The 27,779-nt window shown below is 37.3% G+C and overlaps 1 protein-coding gene across 1 annotated transcript in view; it reads left to right on the top strand.

The window, feature by feature from the left end:
• Positions 1–26,591, top strand: part of LOC309978011 (charged multivesicular body protein 1B2-like) — a 39,127-nt gene extending 12,536 nt beyond the window's left edge. The window contains exons 2-9 of the mRNA XM_082864380.1: positions 2,658–2,760; positions 3,432–3,748; positions 10,332–10,475; positions 10,862–10,930; positions 11,017–11,208; positions 14,362–14,405; positions 25,488–25,560; positions 25,972–26,591. Of these exons, the coding sequence (XP_082720506.1) occupies positions 2,727–2,760; positions 3,432–3,748; positions 10,332–10,475; positions 10,862–10,930; positions 11,017–11,208; positions 14,362–14,405; positions 25,488–25,560; positions 25,972–26,016 (918 nt within the window). The 5' untranslated portion in view covers positions 2,658–2,726 and the 3' untranslated portion in view covers positions 26,017–26,591. The remainder of the gene's footprint in view (positions 1–2,657; positions 2,761–3,431; positions 3,749–10,331; positions 10,476–10,861; positions 10,931–11,016; positions 11,209–14,361; positions 14,406–25,487; positions 25,561–25,971) is intronic.
• The last annotated feature ends 1,188 nt before the right edge of the window (positions 26,592–27,779 follow it).

The following is a 27,779-nucleotide window of genomic DNA, read 5'->3' as shown; positions in this document are numbered from 1 at the left end:
AACACTGGAGTTTGTAGGCTACTGGGTAGACCTGAGATGGGTCTTGGTGCTGAGATGGGGAGCTCTGTGCGACCTCACTCCTGTGAATATTCCCTGGGGTCTGAAGTTCTCTGTTAGTCCAGTGTTTCAGACTTGGAGCTCCCACCGCAGTAGCTTCTGCCTAACCCCAGGCTTGCGAACCAAGATCCTGCAAACTGGTTCACTCTGGGGTTCCTCCTGTCTCCTTGGGCATTAGAATATACCACCAGCGGCCGGCAGGCTCCCTAGTTGTGGGGGGACGCTAACTCCACATCTTCCCACACCACCATCTTGACTCTGCCTCTCTGGATTGATTTTTATATGTTCTGCTTGCGATTGTTTTTTTGTTTATTTGTGCTTCTTGAGTCTAAAGATTTTATTCTCATCAGTTATGGAAGACTCTCAGGTATTATCTCTTTGAATGTAACATTTTGCACATTGTCTTTATTATATCTTTGTGGTATTGCAGATATTAGACCTTTTTATTCTGTTTTCTTTATTTCTTGTCCTCTCTTTCATATTAACCTTATTTTTTCACTCTAATCTTAATTCAGATCTATAGTCAGTTTGCTAATTTTTTTTTTTTTGCTGTATGTGGGCCTCTCCAGTTTGCTAATTTTCTCCTCAGCTTTGTCTAATTTTCTTTTATCTAGTTTGCTCCACCCCCAGCTGTGAGCCAAGGCCCATAATGACAGTTAACCTTGTCATCTCATCTTCCTTTGCCAGCTGATAAGACTTCTTTCTGTGACACCCTTATGCTAATGTTGTAGCCTTCAAGGTTCTAGGTTTATTCAGAAAATTAAGTTCCAGCATCTCATCTCATGGGCTCCATAGGGGACTTTGTCTTCAGGGGCTTCAGTGCTTACCTACTACTAATATTTACTTCTTCCTCCTTGTTTCTGTCTCCTGAGGATTTTCCTTCCATTTTTACAATCTAAGCTCTGTATTTAAAAGGGCATTTGTTGTAGTTTATCCAGTATTTCAAGGTGTTATTATAAATGTGTAGGCCTCCATATTAATGGAAGTGGTTCATGTCTTTTTAGGATGAAGGGGGAAAAGCTTTATGGTATTAAATGGACTTTAGTAATGGATCTCCTATTAATATTTTTGGCTAATATTTTATATCATGATCATTCTTAACCATTAATATTAAATTAGAGTTGGCTATAGTAGGTAGTCAGTCCTCAGTATCTGCAGTTTGTAGTAAATTTCAGGTTTAAGGGAAACTGAAATCATTCTTTAAAAACAACAATGAATATATAAATTATATGAATTCATCTAAAATAGTTGGCTTCTTATTTCAGCTTTTAACAATAGTGACTTTTTCTACAGAGACAGCAATTCTATTTGGGAGATGATTTGAAAAATAAAAAAATCATTACCTTTTTCTTTATTTCCATCTATCTCAGTGATTCAGGTTCTCTGCAGGGTTCGATTTTGCCCCCCTCCCCAGGTAGCATTTGACAATGTCTGGAGAAAGTTTTGGTTATTGTAATTCGTAAAACAGAGGGGTTGCTAGTGTCATCTAGTGGGTAAAGCCAGGAATGCTTATAAACTTCGTAGAATACATAAGACATCCCCCACAACAAAGTATTATCTAGCCCAAAATATCAGTAGTGCTTAGGTTAAAAAACCCTATTTATAAAAGGAGCTATAATTTTCTCAGTTACCTAGCTGAAATTGATAAATCTTACTTAAAAATGTAACATATATGATACATTAAAACTACCCAGAAATTCATACACATATACTTATTTTCTTAACAATTCTAGTTATATCTGTTGTTGATGAAAAATACTCATGGTAGCAAGTCATCCCTCTCATTATCCCTAAATATAAGGTGTTAAATTAAAACCATGAAGCCTTTGAGAGATGAACAAGGTTAATTTATGGTTTAGCTTTGGTAAATAATCAAATAATGCTTATTTTCTGATAGTGATATAATCAAACTAACAGTTAGCTCTTTATATAGTGTATGTGTGCCTTTCAAAAAAATGAACCCTGCATCCTTTATAAATGTCCCAAAGAAATATAGAATCAGGGTTTAAAAAAAATAGATTTTACCTTTTTCTAAAGGGCAGAAAACACATAGAATCATTCTTAATAGTGATTTAATCATGATATAAAGCAGTTGGTTTTGAAATAATCCACATTGCTTTGTCAGATTCATGTGCATTACTTCATATTTGTTTTTGCTTGTGTCATGAAAATGAAAGATTTGTGGTATTGCTTATTTGGGTCTTATTCCCATTATATTTTTGTCATTTTTAATTAAAAATGTTTAATCTTAAAATAGTTTTAGACTTAAAGAGAAATTGCAGAAATGTACAGAGATTTCTTTTATTCCCTTTACCAAGCTTCTCCTAATGTTAACACCTTACATAAACATAATCATAAACCGAAGGAAATCCACATCACTACAATATTAACTAAACTACAGATCTTATTTGGATTTCACCAGTTTTTCCCCTAATGTCCTTTTTCTGTTTCAGAATCCAATCACACATTGCATTTAGTTGGCATGGCTCCTTCGTCTTCTCCATTCTATAACAGTTCTTCAGTCTTTCTTTGCTTTACATGAACTTGACGCTTGACAAGAACACTGGTCAGTTATATCTTACATAGAATGTCTCTCTCAGTATAGGATTCCCTGACGGTTTCTCTGGAGTAAATTGAGGTTATGTTTTTGACAACACCACCGTATAAGTATGCTGTACTCTTCCCAGTTCATCATTTCAGAAGGTAAATGGTGTTGAAATGTTTTATTACTGGTGATATTATCTTTGGTAAGGTGGTATCTGCCAGGTTTCTCTACTATAAAGTTGCTCTTTTTCCCTTTGTAATTAATCTTTCTTGCCATTACTTTAATTTTTAAAATTTTTATTTTATATTGGAGTATGGTTGATTTACAATGTTGTGTTAGTTTCAGGTATACAGCCAAGTGATTTAGTTAAACATATACATATATTATTTTTCAGATTCTTTTCCCATATAGGTTATTACAGAGTATTGAGTAGATTTCCCTGTGCTATACAGTAGGTCCTTGTTGATTATCTGTTTTATATATAGTAGTGTGTATGTTAATCCCAAACTCCTAATTTATCCCTCCCCCACCTTTCCCCTTGATAACCATCAGTTTGCTTTAATAGAAATAATTAAGTTTCTTAAAATTATTAAGTTTTATTTATTTCTTTTTCTTACTTATTTTCTTCTAAAATTATTTCTTAAAATAATTAACTTAATTTTAACAGAAAACAAATGTGGAAGAGATAAAAATTGTTCTGTTTCCTCAAATACTTTGTGAATATTTGGTTCAAATAGCATAATCTTATAAGTTTTATAATTTTAACATCTTGTTTTCAGTTAGGTTGGGAAATGACTTTTTTTTTTTAAACCTTAACATATAATTTCAGAACACCTATTTAATTTGAAGTTTGCTGCAAAGGAACTTAATAGGAATGCCAAGAAATGTGATAAAGAAGAAAAGGCTGAAAAGGCCAAGATTAAAAAGGTAAGTAATTTTTTTGTGTGTGTGTGGTATGCGGACCTCTCACTGTTGTGGCCTCTCCCATTGCAGAGCACAGGCTCCAGACACGCGGGCTCAGTGGCCATGGCTCCTGGGCCCAGCTGCTCCACAGTATGTGGGATCTTCCCGGACTGGGGCACGAACCCATGTCCCCTGCATCAACAGGCGGACTCTCAACCACTGCGCCACCAGGGAAGCCCCAAGGTAAGTAATTTTTAATCTTTTTACTTTTTTTTAAACTCATGAAATGAGCACAGTTATATGATGGAAGAGTGGTTGTTTTAGTTTATTTTACATTGAAGAAGGATTACTGGCTTTAGCATTTTAAGCCAAATATCTATTAAGTAAATTATTTATTATCTGACATAATTAATAATGGCTTTTTTGTTTATTTCTACTTATGTGTGCAAGTATGGCTCATAACACAGAGTATAACTGTGCTGTTACCTAACTGTTCTGTTGCCTAGATCTAATGACTGTCCTTTGGTTTGTAGCCAGAACCACTGTTACTGAGAAGTATAAAGCCTGTATGTCAGAATAATATTTCACATTTTTTGGCTCATTTGAATTTCTTTAGTCTCTAAAGTTTTGGTTTTTTTTTTTGCGGTACGTGGGCCTCTCACTGTTGCGGCCTCTCCCGTTGCGGAGCACAGGCTCCAGACGCGCAGGCTCAGCGGCCATGGCTCACGGGCCCAGCCGCTCTGCGGCATGTGGGATCTTGCTGGACCAGGGCACGAACCCGTGTCCCCTGCATCAGCAGGTGTACTGTCAACCACTGCGCCACCAGGGAAGCCCAAGTTTTTTATTTTTTTAACATCTTTATTGGAGTATAATTGCTTTACAATCATGTGTCAGTTTCTGCTGTATAATAAAGTGAATCAGCTATGTGTATACATATATCCCCATATCCTCTCCCTCTTGCATCTCCTTCCCACCCTCCCTATCCCACCCCTCTAAGTGGTCACAGAGCACCCAGCTGATCTCCCTGTGCTATGCGGCTGCTTCCCACTAGCTGTTTTACATTTGATGGTGTATATATGTCAGTGCTACTCTCTCACTTCGTTGCAGCTTACCCTTCCCCTCCCCGTGTGCTCAAGTCCATTCTCTACATCTGCGTCTTTATTCTTGTCCTGCCCCTAGGTTCATTAGAACCATTTTTTTAAAGATTCCATATATATATGTGTTAGCATACAGTATTTGATTTTCTCTTTCTGACTGACTTCATTCTGTATGACAGACTCTAGGTCCATCCCCCTCACTACAAATAACTCAATTTCATTTCTTTTTATGGCTGAGTAATATTCCATTGAATATAAGTTTTATATATACATAGTACATAGAATTAATGTATATTGTGACTTGTGCATTGTGTATTTTCTAGGATTCACAGGACTCAGCATATAGTTGGACTCATGGCTATGACATATTACACTAAAGGATACAAAGGGAAAACACATGGGGCGATGTCTGGAGGAATCCAGGCTTAAGCTTCCAAGAGTTCTCAGTGGAAACACACAGGAGAAGCTTAATTCCTGCAGCAACAAATTGTGACAACATATGTTAAATGTTGTCTACCAAGTAAGTTCTCCTGTGACTGGGAGTCCAAGGCTTCTATTGGTAGTCACGCAGGGATCCTCTGCCTAGCACACACCAAAATTCCAGTCTCCCAGAAAGAAATCCATTGTTTGGCATAAACCACATTGTTTGTATAAAGAGTTTAGGCACAGTGAGCCACTCTTAACTGTTCTGGGAAAGATGGAAACCTTCCCCAAATCCAAGTTCCTAGATGCTAATTACACGCCAAACTTGCAAATAGACGTTTTGAAGGACAGCAGACTCAGGCTTGCTGTGTTAACTCTTTTCTGCACACGTGTATTTTTATATCTATCTTTAATATTTTATTAACTTACTCTGATCTTTGGTAATAGCGTATATCCTACCCTTAAATCGAGTCACTTTGGGTATTTTATGCTCTTAATAGAGAAAACTTTATGGGAAGAAAACTTTCAGAAAAGGAGAAAGAAATAGGCTGCGTTAGAAGAAAAAATACTTAAAATTGATGTATTAGCATCATCCTTTTCTAAAAGTATAAGCCCAACTATTTCAAGGAAAGAGAAAGCATAAAAAAGATTTTGGTCTTACATTTTTGTATATTGAGGAAATTAGAAATAACCTAAAAATAATTTTTGAATTTTCAAATCTCAGGCAAGCACAGCAGTATTAAAACATGCATATTCCCAACAAACAAAGTCCAGGCCCAGATAGTTTTACCGGTGAATTATACCAGACATTTAAAGAATTAAAGTACACCTTTGAACAACACAGGTTTGAACTTCACAGGTCCACTTGTGCACATATTTTTTTCAACCAAGATGTACTATAGTACTACACTATTCATGGTCGGTTGAATCCACAGATGCAGAACTGTAGATATAGAAGGCCAACTGTAAAGTTATACATGGATTTTTGACTGAGTGGGGTTTGGCACCCCTAGCCCCATGTTGTTCAAGGGTCAACTGTAATCCCAATCAACCTCAAATTCACTCATCCAAAAAATTAAAGAGGAGGGGACACATCCAAACTCACTCTATGAGGCCAGCATTACCCTGATACCAAAACCAGACAAGGAAACTACAAGAAAAGAACATTATAGGCCAATAGCCCTGATGAACATAGATGTAAAAATCCTCAACAAAATAGTAGCAAACCAAATTCAACAATGCATTAAAAGGGTCATACACCATGATTAAATGGAATTTATTCCAGGGATGTGGGGATGGTTCACCATCCACAAGTCAATCAGGGTGATATACCACACTAACAAAATGAAGGATAAAAATCATATAATCATCTCAATAGATGCAGAAAAGGCATGTGACAAAATTCAACATTCATTCATGATAACAGCTCTCAACAAAGTGGATGTAGGGGGAATGTACCTCAACATAATGAAAGCCATAGATGACAAGCCCACAGTTAGCATCATACCCAAGGAAAAAAAGCTAAAAGGTTTTCCTCTAAGATCAAGATAAGGATGCCGACTTTTACCACTTCTGTTCCACATACTGCTGGAAGTCCTAGCCAGAGCAATTAGGCAAGAAAAAGAAATAAAAGACATCCAAATCAGAAAGGAAGAAGTAAAACTGTCTCTATTAGCAGATAACATGTATTACATATAAAAAACCCATGGCATTATATATAGAAGAATCCACCAAAAAAAAATGAGAATAAACAGATGCAATAATGTTGCAGGATACAAAATCAATATACAAAAATCAGTTGTGTTTCTATAACTAATAATGAACTATCAGAGAAGTTAAGAAAACAATCTTATTTACAATTTCATTAAAAATAAAATACCTAGGGAAACTTAACCAAGGACCTGAAAGACTACACTGAAAACTATAAGACATTGATGAAAGAAATTGAAGAAGATGCAAATAGATGGAAAGATATTCCATTCTCATGGGTTGGAACAATTAATATTGTTAGAATGTCCATACTGCTCAAAGCAATCTACAAATTCAGTTCAATCCCTATGAAGATGCCAATGGCAGTTTTCATAGAAATAGAACAAACAGTCCTAAAATTTATATGGAACCACAAAAGACTCTGAATATCCAAGGCCATCTTGAGAAAGAACAAGGCTCAAACATCATGCTTCCTGATTTCAAACTATATTACCAAGCTGTGGTAAATGAGACAGCATGATATTGACATAAAAACAGACACGTAGATCAATGAAACAGAATAGAGAAATCAGAAATAAACCCACACATTTATGGTAATTTATTTGCAACAAAGGACCCAAGAATATACAATGGGGAAAGGACAGTCTCTTCAGTAAATAGTGTTGGGAAAGCTGGACAGCCACATGCAAAAGAATAAAACTGGACCACTGTCTTACAACATATACAGCAGTTATCTCAAAATGGATTAAAGACTTGAACTTTAAACGTGAAGTCATAAAACTCTAGAAGAAAACGTAGATGGTAAACTCCTTGATACTGGTCTTGGCAGTGATTTTTTGGAATCGACACCAAAAGCAGAGGCAACAAAAGCAAAATTAAAGACGTGGGACTTCATCCAACAAAAAAGCTGCTGCACAGCAAAGGAAGCCATGAAAAAATTTAAAAGGCAACTTACTGAGTGGGAGAAAATATTTGAAAACCATACAGCTGATAAGGCGTTTATATCTGAAATATGTAAAGAATTTATACAAGTCAAAAGCAAAATACCAAACAATCTGATTTAAAAATGTGTAGAGGATCTGAATATACATTTTTCATAAAAAGACATACCAATTTGCCAACAGGTACATGAAAATGTTCTCAATATCACGCATCATCAGGGAAATGCAAATCAAAACACAATAAGACATCACTTCACACCTGTTAGAATGACTGTCATCAAAAAGACAAAAAGTGGCTTCCCTGGTGGCGCAGTGGTTGAGAGTCCGCCTGCCAATGCAGGGGACACGGGTTCATGCCCCGGTCCAGGAAGATCCTACATGCCGCAGAGCGGCTAGGCCTGTGAGCCATGGCTGCTGGGCCTGCACGTCCGGAGCCTGTGCTCTGCAACATGAGAGGCCACAACAGTGAGAGGCCTGCGTACCACACACACACACACACACACACACACACACACACACACACACACACAAAAGACAAAAAGCAAAAAGTGTTGGAGAGGTTGTGGAGCAAAGGGAACCCTTGTGCACTATTGGTGGGAATATAAATTGGTGCCGCCACTATGGAAAACAGTATGGATGTTCCTTGAAAAGTGAAAATTACAACCTACCAAATGGTCCAGCAATTCCACTTCTGGGTATTTATCTGAAGGAAACAAAAACACTAACTCAGAAAGATATATACACCCCCATGTTCATTGCAGCATTATTTACAGTAGCCAAGACATGCGGGGCTTCCCTGGTGGTGCAGTGCTTAAGAATCCACTGGCCAATGCAGGGGGCATGGATTCAAGCCCTGGTCCAGGAAGGATCCCACATGCTACAGAGCAACTAGGCCAATGTGCCACAAGTACCGAGCCTGTGCTATAGAGCCCATGAGCCACAACTACTGAGCACACATGCCACAACTGCTGAAGCCTGCGCGCCTAGAGCCCATGCTCTGCAACAAGACAAGCCACCACAATGAGGAGCCCGCACACTGTGATGAAGACCCAATGCAGCCAAAAATAAATAAAATAAATTAATTTTTTAAGAAAGACATGAAAACAACCTAAGTGTCCATCAATAGATGAATGGAAAAAGAAAATTTGGAATATATATATATATATATATATATATATATATAAAGTTGAATATTATTCACCCATAAACAAGGAAATCCTGCCATTTGCAACAACATGGATGGACCTTGAGCATATTATGCTAAGTGAAATAAGTCAGAGAGAGAAAGGCAGATGCCATGTGATCTAACTTATGTGGAATCTTAAAAAAAAAAAACTCATGGATAAAGAGAATAGATTTGTGGTTGCCAGAGGAAGGAGGTGGGGGGTGGGTGTGTGTGAAATGGGTGAAGATGGCTGAAAGGTACAAACTATCAGTTATAAAATAAGTCCTGGGAATATAATGTACAGTGTGGTGACTACAGTTAATAATACTTTATTATATATTTGAAAGTTGCTAAGAGATCTTAAAAGTTCTCATCACAAGAAAAAAATTGTAGCTATATGTAGTTATGGATGTTAACTAGGGAAAAAAACTTGAAAAGTGTTTGAGGTTGCATATACTAATGTATTTATCACATTGGTGTTTATATTATTGAAGAATTGGAAACAAACTAAATACCCAGCAAACAGGGATCTTAACTGATCCATGTGCTCTAATTTCAGTCACTTATGTACCCTATCGATTTTGCTATACTGGGGTGCCATCTGAGCTATTTAACATTTTTCTTTAAATTGACTTTTTTTTTTAACATCTTTATTGGAGTATAATTGCTTTACAATGGTATGTTAGTTTCAGCTTCACAACAAAATGAATCAGTTATATATATACATATATTCCCATATCTCTTCCCGCTTGCGTCTCCCTCCCTCCCACCCTCCCTATCCCACCCCTCCAGGCGGTCACAAAGCACCGAGCTGATCTCCCTGTGCTATGCGGCTGCCATAGCTATTACAGTATAGCAGAAAGCATGGATCTGTGCTAGTCATATCCATTTCAGATATACATTTAAATAAATGCATGATTAAAATGAAGATACTTATGTCTGTGTAACATCTAAAATAATTTTATGTACTATCAGTAGTGTTTTTACCACACACGAGGAAAGCCCTGATTAATGGTACATCCATACAACACAGCCTTTTTTTTTTTTAAACACAGTCTTTAGAGTGATGATGTAGTTATATATTTATTGACTTAAAAAATTTTTAATTAGGTGAGAAAACAGTATGCTCTGATGTACAGTACTCTTGTAATTTATAGTGTAATATTTCAATAAATAGGTTTATGTACTTGGAATACTTTATACTGAAATATTAATAGTGGTAATGGCTGAGTGATTATGGGAAAAATTTTAAACTTCATATTCTAATTTCTTAAAATGTTAATGAGTATATATCTTTTAGTCATAAATAAAAAATTAAAGGACTATAAATTCTCCTTTTATTTCCTAAAAATACTAATTGTAAAAGCTCTTAAATATTAAAAATATGTTAGTTGGGCATTGTTTTCCTCTTTCTAAAATATCTACTTTTGCTCCCTATATTTATTTTTGGTGTTTGTCTTCACTGTTTACTTTTGCTGTGTTTAAAACAGGCCATTCAGAAAGGCAATACAGAAGTTGCAAGACATGCTGAAAATGCAATCCGCCAGAAGAACCAAACAATTAATTTCTTGAGAATGAGTGCTAGGGTTGATGCTGTGGCAGCCAGAGTTCAAACTGCAGTTACAATGGGCAAGGTAAGCCTTAATATCTGTAAATAATAGGAACTCTTGATTTAAGTTATTGGAGGTATTAAGAATTGTCAGAAATCTAAATCTACTGCAAAGTGTTACAAAGGTACTCGCCTTCCTGGGCAGGAGAAAGATAGTCAAAATGCTTACTGAGGAAACCGATTTTGGCAGTGGCTTTTCAGCTAAGGTCTAATTAGTTGTCTTCCAATGAATAGTCAAAGATAAAAGATAGTCGATGCCTAAACCAGAAATACATAGTGTACTTTTACTGTTAAGGAAACGGTAGATAAATTTTATAAGATGATCTACAAGTAATATAAGAAACTACATAAATTTTGAGGTTGTTTATATTATAGGATTCTCGGTCTTTTCTTTTTTTATACTCCCAATAGGTAACCAAGTCCATGGCAAATGTAGTTAAGTCTATGGATGCTACATTGAGGAGTATGAACCTTGAAAAGGTAAAAAAGATAAATAAATATATTGATGTTCAGATAATATCTTTTCAGAGTAAGTTTTTTTCTTATGACCATATTTCTTTTTGCAGATTTCTGCCCTGATGGACAAATTTGAACAGCAGTTTGAAACACTGGATGTTCAAACGCAACAAATGGAAGACACAATGAGTAGTACTACAACCCTAACAACACCACAAGTAAGAATAGTTTCTCTACTTACGCTAACTTTTAAAAATTACCCAACTTCAAAATATAATGGCTTTGTGAACCTAAATCATCTCTAGAATGTGAAGTAAACATGGTGTATCCCCAAAATGCAAGTAGGAAGTTATGCTCTGACCCTGGATTCCTAAGGACATGTTAGAAGATGACATTTCCTATCTTGTTTTGAAGTTCTAAGAATTATTATAGGTCACATGTCTAGAGAGTATGGAACTTGGTTCTGCCCTGCTGCCAGTGGTCCTTATTGATAAAAGCATTGAACTAGGGACTCACTGAGGCCAGTGGGTATTAGGTAATATCCTAACCCCAGTTAAGTCATCTCATTGCAGATAGTCTGCTTCCTGCCTGCTCTTTAGGTATGTTATTAGGCACAGATCACAGATGAACAAATAGTAAATTACAAGATCAATTATTTTTCAGAAAACTAGGATGTTTTCTAGGATGTTGTTGCATCTGCAACTTAGAGATGTGCTACAGAGAAAATTAAATTTGAAACTAGTTTGGATGTCATGTGAGCCAGAAATAAAGATTTTGTGAAACTTGAATATTAAAATAGAAGATTTATATCATTACCAATCTTCTTTTTGATCCCAGCACCTATCACATAGTTCATCAAATAAACAAAAAACTTGTTATCACTACATAAGATGATAATATGGATAATTTACAAAACAGGTTAGGAGAAAAATCAATAGCCATCCATCAGAATTTTACTGAAGGTGATGCCTTTCACTAAGAGGTAAATAATAAGAGAACAAGCTTATATTCATGTTTTAGAGTTAAGAAGAAAGTATTCATGTATATGTCTTATAGAGAGCATATATTTAGTCATTACTTTTATACCTCCTCCAGAGCCTTGCTTCCCCAAAGTGTGGTGCAAAAATCAGGAACATCTGTATCATCTGGGAGCTTATTAGGAATGCAGAAATTCAGACCCTATCCACAGATATATTGAATTGGAATCATTTTAATAAGATTTACAGGTGATATTTATGCCCTGATTTTGAGAAGCACTGTCCTAGAGTTTCTGATTCTTATTCAGGCACCTTAGGTGGTTTCCAGGTGATTTTATGGTCAAGATTAGGAAAACACAAGGGGACAGGAAAAATGACTTGAAGTCAGGACACTTGGATTTCTAATCCCTACTCTGCCACTAATTAAGTTTGGGACCTTAAGATACTCACTACCTTGGGCCTCAGTATTCATAGCTGTAAAATGTAGGGTTGGATTTGATGATATCTAAATGCCTTTTAGCTCTGAAAAATCTTGAGATTCATTCACCTAACATTTGCTAAGCACCTTCTCCTGTTTCAGGTATTGTGCTAGGTGCTGGGGATATTCAAGTATATACAAAACATTTTTCATAAAGAGTCAACCAAAATTTACAACAGAAATGGGCATGCTTAGATGCCCAAATTCTCATACCTTGCTAATGAGTAATTAGAATTTAAATTAGCATATTCACTTTGGAAAAGCAATGCGGTAATATCTACAGTCCATTCTTAACATAGCAGCCAGAGCAATCCTGATAAAACAAGTCAGATCATGTCATTCTTCTGCTCAGAACCCTTCAGTGGCTCTGCATGTCTCTCAAAATAAAAGCCTAATTCTTTATGGTGGCCTATAGTGCCCTCTAGGATCTACCTCATCCTGCTTCTCTGACCTTATCTCCTATTATTGCTCATCACTGTACTAAGATATTGGCTTCCTTGTTATTTCTCAAACACACCATGTACATTTCTTCCTCAAAGCCATTCACTTGCAGGTTCCTCTGCCTGAATCTTCTTCATCTGTCTTGCACTCATCCTCATTGCCCACTCCCCCACCTCCTTCAGTTCTTTGTTCAAATGTCATTTTCTCAGTGAGGTCTTTTAAGATCATCCTACTTAGAAGTACACCAGTGGCACATCCACCAAGCGCTGTACTCCCTATCTACCATCCCTGCTTTATTTTTCTTCATTGTACATATCACCTTCTAATAAACCACATAATTTAAAAAGTTTTTATTTGCCCCTCCCTTTCATGTGCACACACTAGAATGTAAGCTTAATGAAGGCAGGGATATTTTTAATTATTTTTGTTTACTGATGTATCCCTAACGCTTAAAATGATATCTGGCATAAAGTAGGTGCTCAGTTAATATTTGTTGAATAAATCAGAGTATATGAAAATGCATGTGACCTATAACCTAGTACTTCTATTTTTAAATTTATACACAAAAGACCTACATGTGTATAAACATACTTCTACATAAGAATGTTCATTGCACTATTGTCTATAATCAGGAGAAATTAGGGGAAAATGTCTAAATGTCCAGAAATAAAATGGATAAATACAGTTGAGAGTATTTTATATTACAGTACTATACAGGAGTGAAAGTTAATGAACTAGAGCTCTAGATCTCAATATAATTAGATCTTATAAGGTTGAATTAAAAAAACAAGTTGCGGAATAGTATACTTAGTATAATGCCATTTAAGTAAATTTTAAAAACACAAATAATGGTATTTTAGATATGAAGTAAAAACAACACAATCTAAATGCACAAAAGTATTTGATCTATTATTTTCTGAACTTTTTTATATTTTGAAGGTGAATGAAAGACAAGAGAGACTAAGGCCCAACAACATTATTAGAGGTTTGCTTAAAATTTGGCACCTTGTGGTAGAGCTGTAACTATGTCTCAGAGCTCCTACCTGTATGTTCAAAATATTTTAAATAAGTTAAAAACAAGTTTTTTTTAATTAATTGGACTCTATTCTCTGAGAACTCCTGTACTGTTGTAAATATCTCAATACTTATATTTTATTCATCTCTAGATACTTTAAAAAGTAATCCTTAATATCAAATTTGCATCAACTAGCAGAAAGGACAGTTATGATTAATCTAAAATTTAAGTCTGTTACATTTTAAATACCAGCAAAGTTGGTTCGCTCCATTAGAGAGCTACATTACTCAGATTCAAATTATATGTGAATATCACTGTGAATATTTTTCACATAACCTCATAGTTTAAGGCTTTATAATTTAACATTATTCATAAATAAATCATTTTATGAGATAATTCAGCTCCCTCTGGTGGTAAAAATTTTTTTTAAAACTTTCTTTTAAAAACTGTAGATCAGTTCCCCCTTTTTAAAGCTAGGTCAGAAACAAAAACTACCCAAAAAGCAAATACCATTCAAATACAAATTCTCATTTTTTTATTCTAGAACCAGGGTGGATATGCTGCTTCAAGAATGGCAGATGAAGCTGGGTAAGAAATTATTGAGATGCTTTTGAAATAATCTTGATTTAATATCTACAAGTCCTACAATTATGTAATGTGGATAAAAATATCACCAATGGTCAGAGTTAGGTTTTTGACCCTAGAATTTAGTGCTTCAAGGACCTTTAGAACATCCAGCTCTTTGTCATGCTCATAAAAATATGACTTTGTTCCAATCATCTTAGTATTTTCTTAAAAATCTCTGGAGATAGATTTGGTTAGTGTGTGATAAGAAATGAAGGAAGGTGACTGAGGGAGGCAGGAGTGTTTAAAAAGTTTCCTCTGTACCGTCTGTGTTCAGCATATATCAAATGTTTAATTGTTTTTAATAGGATCTTCCAAAAGAATTCTACTATGATAAGGCCATTAAGTCTTTTTTTTTTAATTTTTTTTTAACATCTTTATTGGGGTATAATTGCTTTACAATGGTGTGTTAGTTTCTGCTTTATAACAAAGCGAATCAGTCATACATAAACATATGTTCCCATATGTCTTCCCTCTTGCGTCTCCCTCCCTCCCACCCTCCCTATCCCACCCCTCCAGGCTGTCACAATGCACCGAGCCAATATCCCTGTGCCATGCAGCTGCTTCCCACTAGCTATCTACCTTACTACGTTTGTTAGTGTGTATATGCCCATGACTCTCTCTCGCCCTGTCACAGCTCACCCTTCCCCCTCCCCATAACCTCAAGTCCGTTCTCTAGGAGGTCTGCGTCTTTATTCCAGCTTTACCCCTAGGTTCTTCATGACATCTTTTTTCTTAAATTCCATATATATGTGTTAGCATACAGTATTTGTCTTTTTCTTTCTGACTTACTTCACTCTGTATGACAGACTCTAGGTCTATCCACCTCATTACAAATAGCTCAATTTCGTTTCTTTTTATGGCTGAGTAATATTCCATTGTATATATGTGCCACATCTTCTTTTTTTTTTTTTTTAACATCTTTATTGGGGTATAATTGCTTTACAATGGTGTGTTAGTTTCTGCTTTATAACAAAGTGAATCAGTCATACATAAACATATGTTCCCATATGTCTTCCCTGTTGCATCTCCCTCCCTCCCACCCTCCCTATCCCACCCCTCCAGGCTGTCACAAAGCACCGAGCCAATATCTCTGTGCCATGTGGCTGCTTCCCACTAGCTATCTACCTTACTACGTTTGTTAGTGTGTATATGCCCATGACTCTCTCTCGCCCTGTCACAGCTCACCCTTCCCCCTCCCCATGACCTCAAGTCCATTCTCTAGGAGGTCTGCATCTTTATTCCTGCTTTACCCCTAGGTTCTTCATGACATTTTTTTTCTTAAATTCCATATATATGTGTTAGCATACGGTATTTGTCTTTTTCTTTCTGACTTACTTCACTCTGTATGACAGACTCTAGGTCTATCCACCTCATTACAAATAGCTCAATTTCGTTTCTTTTTATGGCTGAGTAATATTCCATTGTATATATGTGCCACATCTTCTTTATCCATTCATCCGATGACGGGCACTTAGGTTGTTTCCATCTCCGGGCTATTGTAAATAGAGCTGCAATGAACATTTTGGTACATGACTCTTTTTGAATTTTGGTTTTCTCAGGGTATATGCCCAGTAGTGGGATTGCTGGGTCATATGGTAGTTCTATTTGTAGTTTTTTAAGGAACCTCCATACTGTTCTCCATAGTGGCTGAACCAATTCACATTCCCACCAGCAGTGCAAGAGTGTTCCCTTTTCTCCACACTCTCTCCAGCATTTATTGTTTCTAGATTTTTTGATGATGGCCATTCTGACTGGTGTGAGATGATATCTCATTGTAGTTTTGATTTGCATTTCTCTAATGATTAATGATGTTGAGCATTCTTTCATGTGTTTGTTGGCAGTCTGTATATCTTCTTTGGAGAAATGTCTGTTTAGGTCTTCTGCCCATTTTTGGATTGGGTTGTTTGTTTTCTTGTTATTGAGTTGCATGAGCTGCTTGTAAATTTGGAGATTAATCCTTTGTCGGTTGCTTCATTTGCAAATATTTTCTCCCATTCTGAGGGTTGTCTTTTGGTCTTGTTTATGGTTTCCTTTGCTGTGCAAAAGCTTTGAAGTTTCATTAGGTCCCATTTGTTTATTTTTGTTTTTATTTCCATTACTCTAGGAGGTGGGTCAGAAAGGATCTTGCTGTGATTTATGTCATAGAGTGTTCTGCCTATGTTTTCCTCTAAGAGTTGGATAGTTTCTGGCCTTACATTTAGGTCTTTAATCCATTTTGAGCTTATTTTTGTGTATGGTGTTAGGGAGTGATCTAATCTCATACTTTTACATGTACCTGTCCAGTTTTCCCAGCACCACTTATTGAAGAGGCTGTCCTTTCTCCACTGTACATTACTGCCACCTTTATCAAAGATAAGGTGTCCATATGTGCATGGGTTTATCTCTGGGCTTTCTATCCTGTTCCATTGATCTATCTTTCTGTTTTTGTGCCAGTACCATACCGTCTTGATAACTGTAGCTTTGTAGTATAGTTTGAAGTCAGGGAGCCTGATTCCTCCAGTTCCTTCTTTCGTTCTCAAGATTGCTTTGGCTATTCGGGGTCTTTTGTGTTTCCATACAAATTGCAAAATTTTTTGTTCTAGTTCTGTGAAAAATGCCAGTGGTAGTTTGATAGGGATTGCATTGAATCTATAGATTGCTTTGGGTAGTAGAGTCATTTTCACAATGTGGATTCTTCCAATCCAAGAACATGGTATATCTCTCCATCTATTTGTATCATCTTTAATTTCTTTCATCAGTGTCTTATAATTTTCTGCATACAGGTCTTTTGTCTCCTTAGGTAGGTTTATTCCTAGATATTTTATTCTTTTTGTTGCAGTGGTAAATGGGAGTGTTTTCTTGATTTCACTTTCAGATTTCTCATCATTAGTATATAGGAATGCCAGAGATTTCTGTGCATTAATTTTGTATCCTGCCACTTTACCAAATTCATTGATTAGCTCTAGTAGTTTTCTGGTAGCATCTTTAGGGTTCTCTATGTATAGGATCATGTCATCTGCAAACAGTGACAGCTTTACTTCTTCTTTTCCAATTTGGATTCCTTTTATTTCCTTTTCTTCTCTGATGACTGTGGCTAAAACTTCCAAAACTATGTTGAATAAGAGTGGTGAGAGTGGGCAACCTTGTCTTGTTCCTGATCTTAGTGGAAATGCTTTCAGTTTTTCACCATTGAGGATGATGTTTGCTGTGGGCTTGTCATATATGGCCTTTATTATGTTGAGGAAAGTTCCCTCTATGCCTACTTTCTGCAGGGTTTTTATCATAAATGGGTGTTGAATTTTGTCAAAAGCTTTCTCTGCATCTAGTGAGATGATCATACGGTTTTTCTCCTTCAATTTGTTAATATGGTTTATCACATTGATAGATTTGCGTATATTGAAGAATCCTTGCATTCCTGGAATAAACCCCACTTGATCATGGTGTATGATCCTTTTAATGTGCTGTTGGATTCCGTTTGCTAGTATTTTGTTAAGGATTTTTGCATCTATGTTCATCAGTGATATTGGCCTGTAGTTTTCTTTCTTTGTGACATCCTTGTCTGGTTTTGGTATCAAGGTGATGGTGGCCTCGTAGAAGGAGTTTGGGAGTGTTCCTCCCTCTGCTATATTTTGGAAGAGTTTGAGAAGGATAGGTGTTAGCTCTTCTCTAAATGTTTGATAGAATTCGCCTGTGAAGCCATCTGGTCCTTGGCTTTTGTTTGTTGGAAGATTTTTAATCACAGTTTCAATTTCAGTGCTTGTGATTGGTCTGTTCATATTTTCTATTTCTTCCTGATTCAGTCTTGGCAGGTTGTGCATTTCTAAGAATTTGTCCATTTCTTCCAGATTGTCCATTTTATTGGCATAGAGTTGCTTGTAGTAATCTCTCATGATCTCTTTTATTTCTGCAGTGTCAGTTGTTACCTCTCCTTTTTCATTTCTAATTCTATTGATTTGAGTCTTCTCCCTTTTTTTCTTGATGAGTCTGGCTAGTGGTTTATCTATTTTGTTTATCTTCTCAAAGAACCAGCTTTTAGTTTTATTGATCTTTGCTATTGTTTCCTTCATTTCTTTTTCATTTATTTCTGATCTGATTTTTATGATTTCTTTCCTTCTGCTAGCTTTGGGGTTTTTTTGTTCTTCTTTCTCTAATTGCTTGAGGTGCAAGGTTAGGTTGTTTATTCGAGATGTTTCCTGCTTCTTAAGGTGGGCTTGTATTGCTATAAACTTCCCCCTTAGAACTGCTTTTGCTGCATCCCACAGGTTTTGGGTCGTTGTGTCTCCATTGTCATTTGTTTCTAGGTATTTTTTGATTTCCTCTTTGATTTCTTCAGTGATCACTTCATTATTAAGTAGTGTATTGTTTAGCCTCCATGTGTTTGTATTTTTTACAGATCTTTTCCTGTAATTGATATCTCGTCTCATGGCGTTGTGGTCAGAAAAGATACTTGATACAATTTTAATTTTCTTAAATTTACCAAGGCTTGATTTGTGACCTAAGATATGATCTATCCTGGAGAATGTTCCTTGAGCACTTGAGAAAAATGTGTATTCTGTTGTTTTTGGATGGAGTGTCCTATAAATATCAATTAAGTCCAACTTGTTTAATGTATCATTTAAAGCTTGTGTTTCCTTATTTATTTTCATTTTGGATGATCTGTCCATGGGTGAAAGTGGGGTGTTTAAGTCCCCTACTATGAATGTGTTACTGTCGATTTCCCCTTTTATGGCTGTTAGTATTTGCCTTATGTATTGAGGTGCTCCTATGTTGGGTGCATAAATATTTACAATTGTTATATCTTCTTCTTGGATCGATCCCTTGATCATTATGTAGTGTCCTTCTTTGTCTCTTTTAATAGTCCTTATTTTAAAGTCTATTTTATCTGATATGAGAATTGCTACTCCAGCTTTCTTTTGGTTTCCATTTGCATGGAATATCTTTTTCCATCCCCTTACTTTCAGTCTGTATGTGTCTCTAGGTCTGAAGTGGGTCTTTTGTAGACAGCATATATAAGGGTCTTGTTTTTGTATCCATTCAGCTAATCTGTGTCTTTTGGTGGGAGCATTTAGTCCATTTACATTTATGGTAATTATCGATATGTATGTTCCTATTCCCATTTTCTAAATTGTTTTGGGTTCGTTATTATAGGTCTTTTCCTTCTCTTGTGTTTCTTGCCTAGAGAAGATCCTTTAGCATTTGTTGTAAAGCTGGTTTGGTGGTGCTGAACTCTCTCAGCTTTTGCTTGTCTGTAAAGGTTTTAATTTCTCCATCAAATCTGAATGAGATCCTTGCTGGGTAGAGTAGTCTTGGCTGCAGGTTTTTCTCCTTCATCACTTTCAGTATGTCCTGCCACTCCCTTCTGGCTTGTAGGGTTTCTGCTGAGAGATCAGCTGTTTACCTTATGGGGATTCCCTTATGTGTTATTTGTTGTTTTTCCCTTGCTGCTTTTAATATGCTTTCTTTGTATTTAATTTTTGGCAGTTTGATTAATATGTGTCTTGGCGTATTTCTCCTTGGATTTATCCTGTATGGGAGACTCTGTGCGTCCTGGACTTGATTAACTATTTCTTTTCCCATATTAGGGAAGTTTTCAACTATAATCTCTTCAAATATTTTCTCAGTCCCTTTCTTTTTCTCTTCTTCTTCTGGAACCCCTATAATTCGAATGTTGGTGCATTTAATGTTGTCCCAGAGGTCTCTGAGACTGTCCTCAGTTCTTTTCATTCTTTTTTCTTTATTCTGCTCTGCAGTAGTTATTTCCACTATTTTATCTTCCAGGTCACTTATCCGTTCTTCTGCCTCAGTTATTCTGCTATTGATCCCATCTAGAGTACTTTTAATTTCATTTATTGTGTTGTTCATCGTTGCTTGTTTCATCTTTAGTTCTTCTAGGTCCTTGGTAACTGATTCTTGCATTTTGTCCATTCTATTGTCCATTCTATCTCCAAGATTTCGGATCAACCTTACTATCATTATTCTGAATTCTTTTTCAGGTAGATTGCCTATTTCCTCTTCATTTGTTAGGTCTGGTGCATTTTTATCTTGCTCCTTTATCTGCTGTGTGTTTTTCTGTCTTCTCATTTTGCTTATCTTACTGTGTTTGGGGTCTCCTTTTTGCAGGCTGCAGGTTCGTAGTTCCTCCTGTTTTTGATGTCTGTCTCCAGTGGCTAAGGTTGGTTCAGTGGGTTGTGTAGGCTTCCTGGTGGAGGGGACTAGTGCCTGTGTTGTGGTGGATGAGGCTGGATCTTGTCTCTCTAGTGGGCAGGTTCACGTCTGGTGTGTGTTTTGGGGTGTCTGTGGCCTTATTATGATTTTAGGCAGCCTCTCTGCTAATGGGTGGGGTTGTGTTGCTGTTTTGCTAGTTGTTTGGCATAGGTTTTCCAGCACTGTGGCTTGCTGGTCGTTGAGTGAAGCTGGGTGCTGGTGTTAAGATGGAGGTCTCTGGGAGATTTTCGCCATTTGATATTATGTGGAGCTGGGAGGTCTCTTGTTGACCAGTGTCCTGAAGTTGGCTCTCCTACCTCAGAGGCAGAGCCCTGCCTCCTGGCTGGAGCACCAAGAGCTTTTTATCCACACGGCTCAGGATAAAAGGGAGAAAAAGTAGAGGGAATTAGTAGAAGTATGAGGAAAGAAAGAAGGAAAGGAGGGTAGGAAAGAAGGAAGAAAGAAAGAAAGAAGCAAAGAAGGAAAGAAGGCAAGAAGGAAAGAAAGGAGGGAGGGAGGGAGGGAGGAAGGAAGAAAGGAGGGAAAGAAGGAAAAAAGACAGAAAGAAGATACAGTAAAAATAAAATAAAGTATAATAAAGTTATTGAATTAAAAAATTCTTATTTAGAAAAAAAAGGGACGCATAGAACCTTAGGACAAATGTTGGAAGCAAAGCTATTCAGACAAAATCTTACACAGAAGCATACACATACACCCTCACTAAAAGAGGTAAATGGGGAAAAATCCTAAATCTTGCTGTCAGAGACCACCTCCTCAATTTGGGATGATTTGTTGTCTAAAGGAGGGAAGGAAGGAAGGAAAGAAAGAAAGAAAGAAAGAGAACGAACGAAGGTAAAGTATAATAACGTTATTAAAATTAATTATTAAGAAAAAAAAAAACATGGACGGATAGAACCCTAGGACAAATGGTGGAAGCAAGACTATACAGACAAGATCTCACACAGAAGCATACACATACACATTCACAAAAAGAGGAAAAGGGAAAAAATCATAGATCTTGCTCCTAAAATCCACTTCCTTAATTTGGGATGATTGGTTGTCTATTCAGGTATTCCACAGATGCAGGGTATATCAAGTTGATTGTGGAGCTTTAATTCGCTGCTTCTGAGGCTGCTGGGAGAGATTTCCCTTTCTCTTCTTTGTTCTCACAGCTCCCAGGGCTCAGCTTTGGATTTGGCCCTGCCACTGCGTGTAGGTCGCTGGAGGGCGTCTGTTTTTTGCTCAGACAGGATGGGGTTAAAAGAGCCGCTGATTCGGGGGCTCTGGTGCACTCAGGCCGGCCGGCGGGGAGGGAGGGGCACGGAGTGCGGGGCGGGCCTGCGGTGGCAAAGGCCGGCGTGACTTTGCACCAGCCTGAGGCGCGCTGTGCGTTCTCCCGGCGAAGTTGTCCCTGGATCCCGGGAACCTGGCAGTGGCGGGCTGCACAGGCTCCGCGGAAGAGGGGTGTGGAGAGTGACCTGTGCTCGCACACAGGCCCCTTGGTGGCGGCAGCAGCAGCCTTAACGTCTCCCGCCCGCCTCTGGGGTCCGCGCTTTCAGCCGCGGCTCGCGCCCGTCTCTGGGGTCCGCGCTTTCAGCCGCGGCTCACGCCCGTCTCTGGGGTTCGCGCTTTCAGCCACGGCTCGCGCCCGTCTCTGGAGTTCCTTTAAGCAGCGTTCTTAAACCCCTCTCCTCACGCCCCAGGAAACAAAGAGGGAAGGAAAGTCTCCTGCCTCTTCGGCAGGTGCAAACTTTTCCCCGGACTCCCTCCCGGCTAGCTGTGGTGCACTAACCCCTTCAGGCTATGTTCAAGCCGCCAACCCCAGTCCTCTCCCTGCGCTCCGTCCAAAATGGAAACCCGAGCCTCAGAGCCTCAGCTCGCAGCCCCGCCCGCCCCGGCGAGTGAGCAGACAAGCCTCTCGGGACGGTGAGTGCCGGTCAGCACAGATCCTCTGTGCGGGAATCTCCCCGCTTTGCCCTCCGCACCCGTTGCTGTGCACTCCTCCGCGGCTTCGAAGCTCCCCCCTCCGCCTCCCGCAGTCTCCGCCCGCGAAGGGGCTTCCTAGTGTGTGGAAACTTTTCCTCCTTCACAGCTCCCTCCCACTGGTGCAGGTGCCGTCCCTATTCTTTTGTCTCTGTTTTTTTCTTTTTTTCTTTTGCCCTACCCAGGTACTTGGGGAGTTTCTTGCCTTTTGGGAGGTCTGAGGTCTTCTGCTAGCGTTCAGTAGGTGTTCTGTAGGAGTTGTTCCACGTGTAGATGTATTTCTGGTGTATCTGTGGGGAGGAAGGTGATCTCCGCGTCTTACTCTTCCGCCATCTTCCGCCTTTCCCAGGCCATTAAGTCTTAAGCCAAGTTTGAGTCCTGCAAACTGAGCAATATGTGCAAAACATCCAAGGAGTTCAAAAGATGGCAGCATTTTATTGTTGTAGATGGTTATTTGTTGTTTAAAAAAGTAAATAATTAACACCCTTTCTGGCCCAACTATTAGAAATAGGGTATCTGTTAGGCTATTTATTTTAGGCTCTTCATGTTTGAGGGGAATGACTTGACTCTAATATTATCAGTGCTACAGAAGTCATGTTATATCAGTATTCTCTGGTATGTTACTTAGTTCAAGAGAACATTATAGTAAAGAATTAAAAATATTTTTTCAAAGATAAAGATTAAAACTGGGTGATACTAAAGTTTTATGCTTTATCTTCAAAGGTAGAGTAATAGGTTGAAATAAGGTTCTTAAAGACACCTGGAAAATAGAGTTGATTAATATTATTCTAGTGTTGAAACTAATGCTTAATTAGAAAGAACTTAATTAGTTACCAGCTCTTTAGTTCACTGTTGTATCTTTCATTAGTGGGTTAAAACCTAGGTTAATAAATCAGGTTTGCAATATTTGAGAACAGGGCCAGAGGGTAGGTGGTACACTATTTTGCTTTGTTAGTATCTAATATAGCCCGTATCCAACAAGGAGTTAGTAAGAAGGATGATTTTTAAGTATTACAGGAGAGACTAAGGCATGTGTAAAAAGACTCCATTTTATTAATATGAGGCTAAAAACTTGTTTCTCTTTGTACCAAAGACGAAATAAGAAGATTGGGCTTGAAAATAGAGCAAGGGAGGTCTTTCAAAACGAATATTGCCGTATCACAGCCTTACTGACTCTCAGTGGAAATCAAGTTCAGTAGACAACTTTTTTATAAGATTTAGAATAGGATTTCTCAAACTTGACACTGTTGACATTTTGGGCTAATAATCCTAGGGGCTGTCCTATGTATGTAGGATGTTTAGTAGTGTCCCTGGCATCTACCCACAAGTAATATCACCCCTCCCCCCAGGTGTGACAGCCAAAAATGCCTCCATACAATGACAAATGTTCCTTGAGTGTAGGGAGCCAAAATCGAGTGATTACTTCTGTCAATAATGGGTGGTGACTGGAGCAGTAGAAATAGGTAGAACCATTGATGTCGAAATACCCATCCTTATAGATGTTTAAGTATAGCAAAATTTTAGTATACTATATCTTTACCTTTTAAATAACAATCTGTCTCTAGAATCTCCTAATGATGAAGTTACTGTATTCACTGTAGTGTTTTCAAACTGGAGTTGGCATACACTCGTCTAGAGACAGGCAGAAAGAGTAGTTTGTATCCTCAGGAGTATTTATAATGGAGATTAAAATCGTGGCCTTGGAAGGAGACAAACCTGGATTTGAATCCTATCTGTCACTAGAGTGATCTTGGGCAAGTGTACTTAACTTTTCTAAACTTCAGTTATATGGGTAGATGCAAGTAATGATTTCTAGCAAGGGTAGCTCAGGATCTAAACACTGAACTTGAAGTTAGCTCAAATGTTAGATATGGATATTGATCCTGAGGCTACATATGTCTAACCTGTTTTATCTTTTTTTGGCACATTAATTTTCTTTACAGTAGAAGACATATAGTAATCTCCAGTAAATTCAGTACATTGGATAACCATTGTTTTGGTCTTTCTTTTTGTTCAGATGACCAGATCATTATCTTATATTTTATTCACTTTTCTATCATAAGATTATCATCCACATGGGTTGCCACTAGGACTCAACAAAAACTCTTTAAAATTCCTAAGGTGGACATTCAGAATATGTATTATTATTATTTTTTTTTTTGCTGTACGCGGGCCTCTCACTGTTGTGGCCTCTCCCGTTGTGGAGCACAGGCTCCGGACGCACAGGCTCAGCGGCCATGGCTCATGGGCCCAGCCGCTCTGTGGCATGTGGGATCTTCCCAGACTGGGGCATGAACCCGTGTCCCCTGCATCAGCAGGTGGACTCTCAACCACTGCACCACCAGGGAAGCCCAGAATTTGTATTTTTGAATTAATTAATTTATTTATTTTTGGCTGCATTGGGTCTTTGTGCTGTGCACGGGCTTTCTCTAGTTGCGGCGTTGAGGGGGCTACTCTTCGTTGTGATGCGAGGGCTTCTCATTGCGGTGGCTTCTCTTGTTGCAGAGCACCGGCTCTGGGTGCGTGGGCTCTAGAGCGCAGGCTCAGTAGTTGTGGCACAGGGGCTTAGTTGCTCCACTGCATGTGGGATATTCCAGGACCAGGGATCGAACCCATGTCCCCTGTACTGGCAGGCGGATTCTTAACCACTGCACCACCAGGAAAGTCCCCAGAATATTTTTAAGTTCTATTTGCATCTATAAAATTGAACCAGTATTATGTTTATTTAAGTTAAGGTAAAATGCTAGGTAGAATATTCAGATTTGCAATAAGCATGTTTTTGTAATTTATAATAACAATTATAAGCTTGTTATAATTAGATAAGGAGAAAAATGCTTATATTAACATTCATTTATGTTAATTATTTTAAAATTGTAGCCTTGATCTCAGTATGGAACTACCACAAGGTCAAACAGGTTGTTTTGGCACAGGTGTTACTTCCATGGAACAGGTAGAAGTTGGATTTTATCTTGATTTGTATGAACTTGATGAATGAATAAAATATATGTGTATTTATATGTATATATAAGCAAATATATTCTCCTTTTATCTATTATAAAGAGTATTTTTCTACTATAATATGACATCATCGTAAATAAGCAAGATGTAATTAGCCTTTAACTCCTTAATGATGGACATTGCATGCATATTTCATTTAACAATTGAATTTGTTCCCCTTCATAGCCTTCTGCTCTATTAAGTTCTCCATTTATTTTGAAATGTTTAAAAAAAGTAAATTCTTAATATTTTTGTGTGAATTTTTGAGACAAGATTTTAAATCTTATTTGAATATGAGCTATTTAAAATATTAGTGATTTATATTTGTCACAGCCCTGTGACTTTTAATTTTTGCTTTCTCCAGGATGAACTATCACAGAGACTTGCTCCTCTACGTGATCAAGTGTAATTTAAAGAACTGGCGCTTTTGTTTACTTCACTGGCTTCTGAAATATTTTCTGTGTATGTATAGATAAGTTTCACTCCAATTACAATAAGAATGCCATACATTACAGAATGCTTAACACTATTTGTATATAATGCTTTCTTTTACCTTGCTGTACTTTCCAGTACTTTAATTCCAGAGAGTTTCCACCTTGACAGATTTTACAGTTTTGTATATTATGTTGAAAAGTGCAAGAGACGGGTTTTTGTAGGTGTCTTAGACTGAGCTAGCATTAACTTGTTGTATATGAAATATCTTCCTCAAAAATTACATTAAAAAATCTAGGACCAAAGTACTACAGAATAAAGTACTTTATACAGAATAAAGTATAGAATAAAAGTTTTGGTTTCTTTTTAACTCAAGGTAGTTTTAAATCTCTGTCTACATTCACATGTGATGCATAAAAATAAAAACAGGGAAAATATGTTTACTTAATATGTTTACATAACCAAAAACACCTCATTTAGCGTCATACAATGGACAGTGCTACTTTTTGTGTTTTATGTTTGTTTTTGCTATTCAAGCAGAAATTCAGTTGACTTTTAATATGTATTCATCAACTTTTAAATTTAGATTACTATGAGAATCTTTACCTAGTAATTTAATGACTATTAATTGAATTCCTTAAATAAAAAATTTTTTCATTGATAAAAATTCTGCAAAATTAAATCAAAGAAATTAAGGTTTGCTCATTAAATATTTTTCTCTTTGGTAAATATCACTGTTAAGACTCACCAAGAAATTCAACATTTCATACTTTTAAATGAAAGTGAAACACATTTTTAATGATTACCCAATTTGCACTCAACCCTTGTTAGGTTGTATTTTAAAAGGAGATTAATTTGCATGGCCTTAACATCATTTACATTTCTCACAGAATTGTTGATTGGTTTTCAAAAATCTTGGCCTGTGTTTTTAAACCAACCAACAAAAAATAACAAAACAAAATTGAACCAACTCAAGTTACAACTATTGTTGATCCTTGAACAACGTAGAGGTTATGGGTTTCAAGCCCCCTTTGCAGTTGAAAATCTGCGTATAACTTTATAGCTGGCCCTCTGTATCTGTGGTTCCACATTCGCAGATTCAACAAAACACAGGTTGTGTAGTACTGTAGTGTTTATTGGAAAAAATCTGTGTATAAGTGGACCCACACAATTCAAACCTGTGTTGTTCAGGGGTCAACTGTACTATAAGTCCTGGTTAAATGTGTTCATTCTTTTATCTTAAACAACTCTCATAACTGGAAGAAATAAAGTGGAAAATAAATAAATTGGAATAAAATGTTTTGCCCAGCTATGCAAATAACTTCCAGCCTAATGGAGGTCAGGAGCATAACATACAGGGTGGGCAGAAAACTCATAAGATTGTAAAGAAGACTAGACTCTTGAAGGCCAGGATTCTTGGGGGAAAGTATTTAATGACCAGCTGTACTACTTGCCATCTCCCCAGGAATATCTATATTTTACCCAACTAAGATGAACAAATTAACATGTGCCTGCACTTTTCTGATGTAGCAGTCTCAAATGTGGAGAAGTGACCAAGTTAGATTTTAGAAAGTGTACTACTAATCTAGGTTAAGTAGGTAAAGTGTTTTTCCTTACTTAATGTATGATTGATCCATGAAAGAATGCCAATATTTCATGAAATTCTATTAAGAGCACCTCTGTTTAGGCATTCTTCGTTCAAAGTGCAATTATTGGAGGCTCTTTTTCTTTTAATTTTTA

Source organism: Leucopleurus acutus, assembly GCF_964270905.1.
Source record: "Leucopleurus acutus genome assembly, chromosome: X".
NCBI classification, from domain to species: Eukaryota; Metazoa; Chordata; class Mammalia; order Artiodactyla; family Delphinidae; genus Leucopleurus; species Leucopleurus acutus.
The sequence above is the reverse complement of the archived record's forward strand: the minus strand, read 5'-3'. Positions and strand labels throughout refer to the sequence as shown.